Raw genomic sequence first — 12,030 nt, forward strand, 5'->3', positions numbered from 1 at the left:
AAGTTCCAGTACAGAGATGAGGAATCACATTCAAAGACTAATAAACTTGCCTAAGGACACATAGCTCATAAACCCAGAATGTGAATTAAGACTTACTGATTAAAGTCCAGGCCTCCTGGTGCACTGGGAAGACCCAGAGGGATCGGGTGGAGAGGGAGGTGGGAGGGGGGACCGGGATGGGGAATACATGTAAATCCATGGCTAATTCATTTCAATGTATGACAAAAACTACTGTAATGATGTAAAGTAATTAGCCTCCAACTAATAAAAATAAATGGAAAAAAAAAATAAAGTCCAGGCCTCTTTCTGCAATAATGTACTTGTGTACATGACTGATAAAGGGAGGATCACTATACCTAAGGGCAATAAAAAATTTTTTTTTAAAACTTGACCATTTGCATAGGTGAAAAACTTTCTCTTAAAATCTTCTTTCATCATCCTCAGAGCAGAAACCAATCTTTCCCTGCAGTGCTCACAAATTCTTGTCTTCTGTGTTATGTTCCTCCCTCATTCTACCCTCAAAATAATTCTTAATTTTCATACTAACTCTATGCCAAGAATAGTTGAAGAATATTCTGAGGTATGGTACTTTTTAGGCATTGATGATACCATGATGAAAAAATAGATATGGTCTACATTTCCACTAAACTTACAGTTTATTAAAGGAAATAGATAATCATATAACATTATAATGTAGTACTATAAATTCTATGATGAGGAAGATTAGATTGATGTGGAACACACAGGGAAAGTGCTGCACTTTAGGGGCAAGCAATACTTCCTGAGTGAAATTATATTTAAACTAAGATTAGACATGTAGTGTAGGTCTGTGGTTCTCAATTGTACTCCCTAGACCCTTATTATTGGGGCTTCCTATGTGGCACTAGTGTTAAAGAACCTGCCTGCCAAAGCAGGAGATGTAAGCTGTGGGTTTATCTCTGGGTCGGGAAGATCCCCTGGAGGAGGGCATGGCACCCCGCACCAGTATTCTTACCTGCAGAATCCCATGGACACAGGAGCCTGGAAGGCTACAGTCCACAGGGTCGCACAGAGTTGGATACAACTGAAGCAACGTAACATGCACACACGCATCCCAGGTGACTGAGCCAGAACTCACGGTGGTGCCCAGAAATCTGGTCAGCAAGCTCTCTAGGTGATTCTGATTCAGGCTGAAGATTGAGAACTGGTGGTATAGGTGATGGAGAGGTAAAGAGGACTAGGAGTTCTATCCTACCAGGCAGAGGGACCAGCTTTTGAGATTCTTGGGGAAGAAAACAAGGGAATGATACTGATGAAATGTTTAGTATGCCTGGAGCATGAATAAGGTACAGAAGGTCTGGGGAGAGTTGGGATAGACAAGAGAGGATATGGAAAGGAAAGGAAGGAAGAATATTTTCCAGGTTTTTTAAGCCACGTTAAATTGGTGTGATTTTATTTGCCATTAATATTTATTTATACATCTGTCTCCTCTGATAGAATGTAAATGTACAAGAGTCAGGATCATATTTCCATACCTCAGAACACCGCTTAACTATTCTTGGTGTAAAGCTGGTATTTAATTAATGCATGTTGAATTGCATGAGCTCACTGGATAGTCACAAAAGCCTCGTGAGGTAGGTATTACTACTCTTATGTTATATCTGAGAACGACTGAGGGTGAAAGAAGATGAGTGACTTATAAACATAACAAGGTCAAATGGCTACAGAGAAGCACAGGTATTTCACAAGCTCAAGCTTTTGGATTTTGTTTTTAAGATCTTCTTTATTCCACACTCCTTTCTGTCAGAGTGCTAAGATTACAAACAATATGTATGAATGCATCAGTTCAGTTCAGTTCAGTCACTCAGTTGTGTCCGACTCTGCGACCCCATGAATGCATAAAAGGATATAATTTTTTTAACCTTAGCTTTCCTAATGTTTTTCCTTCTTCTTCTTTTTTTCTAGACAGAAAAAGGGAGTGCACTCCATGAAGCAGCTTTGTTTGGGAAAGTGGATGTTGTGCGAGTTCTGTTAGAAACAGGTAACTATCATAATTCTCCATGGAGCTTATCTTGCCAAAAACTGTACTCCAGAAGTGGACAAAGGAAAATGACACAGTCCACCCCACCCCACATTACCCTTTTTACTTCACTCTAAATTGTATGTATGTAGAACCATGTAGAATTGACCCTCAGTGTTAAGGAAAAAAAAACTGATATAAATGTTCATCTTCCTTTTCAATAGATTCTTTAATCAAAAGCTTTTTAGAAGTGATCATTTTCTGTTTTTAAATTATATTAAAATATATTAGAGAAACTACCAAAAGAGGGAGAAAATCTCTGCCTTCTATAGGAGGGAGGAATTGATCCATGTGAAGCTGTGACAATTGCTTGATTTATTAAATAATATACAATTTTCCCTAGGTTTTTATATTGTTAACAGTGGTAAACAGAAATTAGAGTTCCCTATCCTTAAGGTGAATTTTCCTTCTAGTTAATTCTTCATTAAAGTGGATTAAAGTGAAAGTCACTCAGTCATGTCCAACTCTTTGTGACGCCATGGACTGCACAGTTTATGGAATTCTCCAGGCCAGAATACTGGAGTGGGTAGCCTTTTTGTTCTCAGGGGATCTTCCCAACCCAGGGATGGAACCCAGGTCTCCTTCATTGCAGGCAGATTCTTTACCAGCGGAACCACAAAGGAAGCTCAAGAATACTGGAGTGGGTAGCCTATCCCTTCTCTAGGGGATTTTCCTGACCCAGGAATCGAACCAGGGTCTTCTTCATTGCAGGCAGATTCTTTACCAACTGAGCTATGAGGGAAGCCCAGTTAATTCATCAGCTGAGTAGCTACTGTTTGTAAGCTTCAGTGATTTAAAGGGAACCTTTTAGAGGGAAAACTCTGAAGGAGCAACAAAGTAGTCTTATTTGTCTCCATATGTGTATTATAATTGAAATAAAATTGAAACCGAGGTCAGATTTTTTTTTAAGATCAAAAGGTATAGATTCAAATTCATGCTTGTGAACAATATATATGAGTCTTCTATGTTATAAACTATATTTGACGTGTTTATTTTCCTCAGTAAAAATGTTAAAAGTATTAGCAGACTGTTGCATTGTGATTGTTCTTAAGCAAAGTTGAAATTTCATATATATGTAACTTTGATATGTAATGCAGTGATATAATAAATGAGGTAATCAATTAAATGTGTGCTGGTAATACATTTCCATACAAATTTAAGCAAATATTTAATAATTTTATTATAATGAATAACTTTTGAGGCCAGATCCTGAAAACTGGCTTTTGTTTGCAATTAGAAATTTGGGAAGTTTATAGAGATTTTTGCTATTTGCTACATTAAACTCTTTACCATAAATATTTTCAGAATTAAAAGGATTCCAAAGGTATTTCAGTTACACACATTAGGAAGTGTTCTCATCAGGTATTTGATGAGTATTGCTGATATTGAATATAATCTTGTATAAATAAATGTGGAATATTTGACTTAGTATTTGGACAATAAGTAAAAATAGTCCTACTTTTTCAACTTCTGTGAATGCTAAAGACTGCTGTTATATTGCTTACATGGTACATTATTATTATTTTGATCATACTATAAAGAATATATAAATCACATGACTTCTATACTTTAGGAATTTACATTCTAATATTTTTCAACTTGATAGTCTATAATTTAGTTAATTAGTTATAAGCTAAAATAGCTGTAATCTGAAAAGTTAATGTTTGAGTCACTGTTAATTTGTTATCAAATGAAGAGTTAATTCATTATCAAAAATGTTCCAAATCTTTGGAATCAGTAGACTTCCATCTTCTTTCTTACTAAAATCGTGTGTGTGTGTGTGTGTGTGTGTGTGTGTGTGTGTGTGTGTGTGTAGGGCTTAATTAAAAAAAAACTGCCTTAAGCGCTTTGTTTGCGTACTTCTGAAATTAGTGCGGTCATGTGTTGACAGCATCTTCTGGTGATACTCCACTATGTTCATCTAGTGGGTTTTTCTTTTTCTTTCAGGAATTGATGCCAACATAAAAGATAGCTTAGGTAGAACTGTCTTAGACATTTTGAAAGAACATCCATCTCAGAAATCTCTCCAGATTGCAACTCTCTTACAAGGTAAATAGTATTGAATGATGGATGAGTTTGCCTTACAGTTAAGATTAAATTAAAACTGTCCTAGTTTTCTCTTGAGTTTCGAGTTAACATTTACTTTTGAATGAAGTTACTATTTGCATTTTTTTCTGGTAGACTTTTAAACTAAAGAATAATGAATACCTTTTAATGTTTTATTTGTTTTTCAACTGTTAAAATATTTTTTTCACTCACTTGATATTAAAAAGTATTTTTAATTAAACCCTTGTAATAAATATATGGTTATGAACTTGAAGGTATTAGGGCTATAAAGTGGTGATACTGAGGTATTATCTTACATTTGAATAATGGATTTTCTATTATTTTGCCTGATTTCTGTAACTGTGAAGTAGATCAATCAAATATTATTATTCTTTTTTTTTGCACATGAGGGAAATTGAAGCTCCAGGAAGCTAAGTGATTTGCTCAAACACATATCCTATTCCAAGTGGTAGAACTGGTATATAAATGCTGAGTTAACAACAACAAAATTGTCCTTCATTGAAAGAATACAGATTATCTGCTACCAGATCCAGTAATACAAGATAATTCAGTCTTGCCAGCCTATGGGTTAATAAATATCATTTGAGTATATCTATAGTTAGTTTCAGTTATTAAAATAGATCTACTTAAGGTTTGACCACCATCTGGGTACCATTGCTTCATTTGCAGGATGCATACTTCCTCATCTGGCTTTCTCTTTTTGCTCGGTGGTCAGGCCTGACGCGCAGTGTGTTCCCTTAAACGTGCGGATGTTTTTCTTTGCTTTGCATTTAGCTCCTACACTGCTCAGTGCGGATTACCCCACAGTCATTATAGATCGGCTTCGAGTGTAACAAGGGGCGGTGGGGTGGGTCTCATAGGATATCAGTTGAGACGCTGAAGAGCAGTTTTGTCCTTCAGGAAGACAGATGAATTAAAACCAAGTCGGGCAGGAGACGTGTAGATACAGGAGTCAACAAAGACCAGAGAGGGAAAGAACGGGCTCACTACAGGAGGCCATGATGTTCTTTTCTCTCTTTATTTTCCAAAACCTCTCAGGAAACTTCAACCCCTACACTTTTCTTATTAATAAAGAAGTTAATTGCTAGTCAAGTGCTATAGAGATAAATCAGAGAAGAATACACGTATGATTCTTCATATTAATTCAAATTAAAATCAAGTTGAATGAAAGCTGAAAAATAAAAGAGTGGTATGCAACCTTTAAATCAGTCTTTGCCCTCTAGGCACTTTGTATTTCATTTTTGATTTTTGCCTCTAACTGAAGTTAAAGTAAACTGAGACTTGTGCCTAATATGTGTTTTGGAAGAAGCAAATAAATGCTGTTTGCTGAAAAGGGGGCATGACATAATTACAGACACTTTTAACACATTGAATTGGTTCAACTTAGATGAAAATGTTATTATACAGGTGTTCTCTTAAATAGTCATGATTTGTTCATTAGGTATGTAAATTTGTGATAGAGTATTTGCTACTTCTATGAATTTTTATAGTTATTGTCAAATTTTAGAATATGAACACATTATATTCTCTGCATTCCTGATGTTCAATCACTGACACATTTAATATCTTATGAAAAAGTTTGTCATTGCAGTAAATACAGTTTATAGTAGGTAAAATTACTGCCTGGGCCAAAAATTGTAATGATAGAATGCCATATGTTGTTTTCTTTTCCTAGCAGAATTTGCCTAGTAGAATTGCTCTTAGGTAGAAACTATTTGGATAATATGAAGACACAGGTAGTTGGCATGAAAGCACAGTGTCTTAACTGAATTTTAAGAGAAAAGGGGTGCCTTATGAATAAAGAAACAGAAGTGAAAGATACCTTCGGGGAGGAGTCTACTGACTTAATCCCTTAGAGGCTACAAACTGTGATGAATGCCTTTTGGGCGATAGCAGATATAACTTGTTTAGATCACATACTTTTGGCTCATGCTGTGTTTCTGTAAAATTGAATTAGCTTTAAGCATTTAAAAATCTAGGATTTCAGATAACACTCCAGGGTTTGGTTTCTCAAAAAATGCAAGCTTTCATGTTACTTCATGGCTGAACTTTAGATGGTACATCTGTTCTCTGGTTTGCCAGGCTCTGCCGGCTTTCTGTTTCTTCCTGTATCATTGAGATTAAATGTCAGTTGACATATATCCTTGCATTCAGATGCTGTTTTCTTTATGACTGAGAGAAAAGTGAGATGATTCTTATATCTATCTGTGTTTGCTACTTACTATCTGAATAAACATGGCCAAGTTAATAATCCTTCCCCTTTGGTTTTCATCTTTAAAGCTGAGATAATAATAGTGCCTGTGTCATAGTTTTGTGAAGATTAAATGAGTTAATTTATATCAAATACTTAAAATGAGTGCTGAGTGTATAGAAAGCAATATTTAAGTTTTATTATTACTATGTCCTCATCAAAGTTGGAAAAATGAGTAAGGTGCTGAGTGTGGAACACTGATTCAAGAATAATGCAAAAAAACATTTTTTTTTTTTGTTGAACTAAAGTTCAATATGCAATTATGTTTGTCTCACAAGATGTAACACCATTGCAAATTAAGCTTATTCCACTTCATTTATTTATGTTACCTGGCTGGTTGTTTTATACATCGTAATTTTATATCCCTGTTTATGGACATGGTCTATTCAAAGCATCAGTCAGAGAGTTTTAAACCTCCAGATAGAATATATTTAAGGAAACCAAGGATGTTATTGTATCTTCAACCAGTACATTTATTTTTAAGGAAAGAATGTGACAAAAGTTTACTTTTATGAAAAGGATTCATGAGTCTCTCTTGAAATATTTTTTCTGTTTTAATTAAAAAGCTTTAAATTAATAGCTTATCATGAAGATCTTTCAGTTTGGTTTTTTGAAGTTTTTTTGAAAAACTTAGGATATGAAGAAATAACTCAAAAAGTAACCATCAAAGTAAAACCAAGTTAGAGTTTTTAACATATATGAATTCAAGTATGTAATTTCAAAAACTTATATACACAGAATATTTAGAAGGCATGGGAAGACCAACAGTCCTTGAAGAACACATACAGGAAGATATGACACAAGAAACACGTATTTCATCTCCTGTTGAATCTCCTTCCCAGAAGACCAAAAGTGAGTAACTAATTGTAAAACCCTTGAGATGATATTAAACTATTATGTACAATTTTATGCTGTATGTACGAAAGGGCTCAAACTTGTGAAAATTTAAGGTCTAACAAGTTATATCTTATACTCTATATTTTATCGATTATTCAATCAATATTTATTGAGCTCCTGCTGTTTGTCAGACACTATTCTTAGTCCTGAGATATAGTGGTGATCAAGGGAAATAGCAATCCCTGCTGACATGAAGCTTCCATGGAGTGGATATTTTACAGTTGACTTTTACCCCCTAAAATATGTTTTTAAGGTAGACCAAAAAACATATCAAATTGCCAACATCCACTGGATCATCAAGAAAGCAAGAGAGTTCCAGAAGAACATCTATTTCTGCTTTATTGACTATACCAAAGCCTTTGACTGTGTGGATCACAATACACTGTGGAAAATTCTGAAAGAGATGGGAATACCAGACCACCTGACCTGCCTCTTCAGAAACCTATATGCAGGTCAGGAAGCAACAGTTAGAACTGGACATGGAACAACAGCCAAATAGGAAAAGGAGTATGTCAAGGCTGTATATAGTCACCCTGCTTATTTAACTTCTATGCACAGTACATCATGAGAAATGCTGGGCTGGAGGAAGCACAAGCTGGAATCAAGATTGCCAGGAGAAATATCAATAACCTCAGATATGCAGATGACACCACCCTTATGGCAGAAAGTGGAGAAGAACTAAAGAGCCTCTTGATGAAAGTGAAAGAGAAGAGTGAAAAAGTTGGCTTAAAACTCAACATTCAGAGAACTAAGATGATGGCATCTGGTCCCATCACTTCATGGCAAATAGATGGGGAAACAGTGGAAACAGTGTCAGACTTTATTTTTTTGTACTCCAAGATCACTGCAGATGGTGATTACAGCCATGAAATTAAAAGACATTTACTCCTTGGAAGGAAAGTTATGACCAACCTAGATAGCATATTAAAAAGCAGAGACATTACTTTGCCAACAAAGGTTCGTCTAGTCAAGGCTATATCCAGTGGTCATGTATGGATGTAAGAGTTGGATATAAAGAAAGCTGAGCACCAAAAAATTGATGCTTTTGAACTGTGGTATTGGAGAAGACTCTTGAGAGTCCCTTGGACTGCAAGGAGATCCAACTAGTCAATCCTAAAGGAGATCAGTCCTGGGTGTTCATTGGAAGGACTGATGCTGAAGCTGAAACTCCAATACTTTGGCCACCTGATGCAAAGAGTTGACTCATTGGAAAAGACCCTGATGCTGGGAAAGATTGAGGGTGGGAGGAGAAGGGATGACAGAGGATGATATGGCTGGATGGCATCACCAACTCAATGGACATGAGTTTGAGTAAACTCCGGGAGTTGGTGATGGACAGGGAGGCCTCGTGTGCTGTTCATGGGGTCGCAAAGAGTCAGACACGACTGAGCGACTGAACTGAACTGAACTGAAAAAACATATATCTTGAATGTAACTTCTGGTTTTTTTTTTTTTTTAGACTAAATCATTGGGATGAAGTTGCTTTCTGAGAATAATTAGAAAAAAATGAGTATTTGTGTGTAACCTATGAAATATTCATGTCCATAGTTGATGCATATTATATATCTGTTCCTTCTGTTATCCCTTTATTAGTTATATAGTTATTTGTTTAAATATGTTCTACTATTTGATTTTGTTGAACCTAGAATGTAGAATCCCAGCACTATTTCAATTTTTTTAATGTTGAATGAATTCTGTCGTTAAAGTATAATGCCCACAAATACTTGGGTTGATGTTCCGAAGCTCCAGAATCTAATACCTGGTAATATGAGGTGGAACTGATATAATAGTAATAAAGTGCACAATAAGTGTAATGTGCTTGAATAATCCCAAAACCATCCCCCCAACGCTGACTGTGGGAAAATTGTCTTCCACAAAACCAGTCCCTGGTGCCAAAAATGTTTGGGACCACTGTTCTAAAGACTATTGAAATTAAATGCTATTATAAGTAAAGTTTTAGGAATGGTAATTCCAAATGATTTTATGTACTACATTTATGTAAACCTTCAGTACTTATTTTCATCTTGATAAAGAATAAAAATAGACAAAATTGGAATTTCTTTTTGTCTTTTAATATTATTGTGCTAATTATGGTTTCAGTTCAGTTCAGTTCACTCACTCAGTCGTGTCCAACTCTTTGTGACCCCATGGACCACAGCACACCAGGCTTCCCTGTCCATCACCAACTCCCAGAGTTTATCCAAACTCATGTCCATTGAGTCGGTAATGCTATCCAACCATCTCATCCTCTGTCATCCCCTTCTCCTCCTGCCTTCAATCTTTCTCAGCATTAGGGTCTTTTCCAATGAGTCAGCTCTTCACATCAGGTGGCCAAAGTATTGGAGTTTCAGCTTCAGCATCAGTCCTTCCAGTGAATACCCAGGACTGATCTCCTTTAGGATGGACTGGTTGGATCTCCTTGCAGTCCAAGGGACTCTCAAGAGTCTTCTCCAACACCACAGTTTAAAGCATCAATTCTTCAGTGCTCAGCTTTCTTTATAGTCCAATTGTACATCAATGCATGACTACTGGAAAAAGCATAGCCTTGACTAGTTGGACCTTTGTTGTCAAAGTAATGCCTCTGCTTTTTAATATGCAGTCTAGTTTGGTCATAACTTTTCTTCCAAGGAGCAAGTGCCTTTTAATTTCATGGCTGCAGTCTCCATCTGCAGTGATTTTGGAGTCCCCCAAAATAAAGTCTGTCACTGTTTCCACTGATCACCATCTATTTGCCATGAAGTGATGGGACCAGATGCCATGATCTTAGTTTTCTGAATGTTGAGTTTTAAGCCAACTTTTTCACTCTTCTCTTTCACTTTCATCAAGAGGCTCTTTAGTTCTTCTCCACTTTCTGCCATAAGGGTGGTGTCATCTGCATATCTGAGGTTATTGATATTTCTCCTGGCAATCTTGATTCCAGCTTGTGCTTCCTCCAGCCCAGCATTTCTCATGATGTACTGTGCATAGAAGTTAAATAAGCAGGGTGACTATATACAGCCTTGACATACTCCTTTTCCTATTTGGAACCAGTCTGTTGTTCCATGTCGAGTTCTAACTGTTGCTTCCTGACCTGCATATAAGTTTCTCAAGAGGTAGGTCAGTTGGTCTAGTATTCCCATCTCTTTCAGAATTTTCCACAGTGTATTGTGATCCACACAATCAAAGGCTTTGGTATAGTCAATATAGCAGAAATAGATGTTCTGGAACTCTCTTGCTTTCTTGATGATCCAGCGGATGTTGGCAATTTGATCTCTGGTTCCTCTGCCTTTTCTAAAACCATCTTGAACATCTGGAAGTTCACAGTTTATGTGTTGCTGAAACCTGATTTGGAGAATTATGAGCATTACCTTGTTAGTGTGTAGATGAATGCAATTGTGCGGTAGTTTGAGCATTCTTTGGCATTGCCTTTCTTTGGGATTGGAATGAAAAATGAACTTTTCGAGTCCTGTGGCCACTGCTGAGTTTTCCAAATTTGCTGGCATATTGAATGCAGCACTTTCACAGCATCATCTTTTAGGAATTGAAATAGCTCAACTGGAATTCTATCACCTCTACTAGCTTTGTTCATAATGATGCTTCTTAAGGCCCACTTGACTTCACATTTCAGGATGTCTGGCTCTAGGTGAGTGATCACACCATTATGATTATCTGGGTGTGAAGATCTTTTTTGTATAGTTTTTCTGTGTATTTTTGCCACCTCTTCTTAATATCTTCTGCTTCTGTTAGGTCCATACCATTTCTCTCCTTTCTTGAACCCATCTTTGCATGAAATGCTCCCTTGGTATCTCTAATTTTCTTGAAGAGATCTCTAGTCTTTCCCATTCTATTGTTTTCCTCTATTTCTTTGCACTGATCACTGAGGAAGGCTTTCTTATCTCTCCTTGTTATATTTTAGAACTCTGCATTCAAATGGATATATCTTTCCTTTTCTCCTTTGCTTTCAGCTTCTGTTCTTTTCACAGTGGTTTGTAAGGCCTCCTCAGACAGCCATTTTGCTGTTTTGCATTTCTTTTTCTTGGAGATGGTCTTGATCCCTGTCTCCTGTACAATGTCCATAGTTCATCAGGCACTCTGTCTATCAGATTTAGTCCCTTAAATCTATTTCTCACTTCCACTGTATAATTGTAAAGGATTTGATTTATGTCATACCTGAATGGTCTAGTAGTTTTCCCCACTTTCCTCAATTTAAGTCTGTATTTGGCAATAAGGAGTTCATGATCTGAGCCACAGTCAGCTCCCAGTCTTGTTTTTGCTGACTGTGTAGAACTTCTCCATCTTTGGCTGCAAAGAATATAATCCATCTGATTTTGATGTTGACCATCTGGTGATGTCCATGTGTAGAGTCTTCTCTTGTGTTGTTGGAAGAGGGTGTTTGCTATGACCAGTGTGTTCTCTTGGCAAAACTATTAGCCTTTGCCCTGCTTCATTCAAGGCCAAATTTGCCTGTTACTCCAGGTGTTTCCTGACTATCTACTTTTGCATTCCAGTCCCCTATAATGAAAAGGACATCTTTTTTGGGCGTCAGTTCCAAAAGGTCTTGTAGGTCTTCATAGAACCCTTCAACTTCATCTTCTTCATCATTACTGGTCAGAGCATAGACTTGAATTACCGTGATATTGAATGGTTTCCCTTGGAAATGAACAGAGATCATTCTGTCGTTTTTGTGATTGCATTCAAGTACTTCATTTTGGATTCTTTTGTTTGGATTCTTTTGGACTATGATGCCTAGTCCATTTCTTCTAAGGGATTCTTGCCC

At 36.6% G+C, this 12,030-nt stretch overlaps 1 protein-coding gene across 15 annotated transcripts in view; it reads left to right on the forward strand.

Moving 5' to 3' along the window:
- The window catches only part of ANKS1B (ankyrin repeat and sterile alpha motif domain containing 1B), a 1,083,120-nt gene that overhangs the window by 161,276 nt on the left and 909,814 nt on the right, over window positions 1-12,030 (forward strand). For all 15 annotated transcript variants that reach the window (XM_070454108.1, XM_070454113.1, XM_070454115.1 and 12 more), the window contains 3 exons: window positions 1,945-2,020; window positions 4,007-4,108; window positions 7,116-7,229. In XM_070454108.1, the coding sequence (XP_070310209.1) occupies window positions 1,945-2,020; window positions 4,007-4,108; window positions 7,116-7,229 (292 nt within the window). The remainder of the gene's footprint in view (window positions 1-1,944; window positions 2,021-4,006; window positions 4,109-7,115; window positions 7,230-12,030) is intronic.

The sequence above is a fragment of the Odocoileus virginianus genome, chromosome 23 (genome assembly GCF_023699985.2).
Source record: "Odocoileus virginianus isolate 20LAN1187 ecotype Illinois chromosome 23, Ovbor_1.2, whole genome shotgun sequence".
Lineage (NCBI taxonomy): Eukaryota > Metazoa > Chordata > Mammalia > Artiodactyla > Cervidae > Odocoileus > Odocoileus virginianus.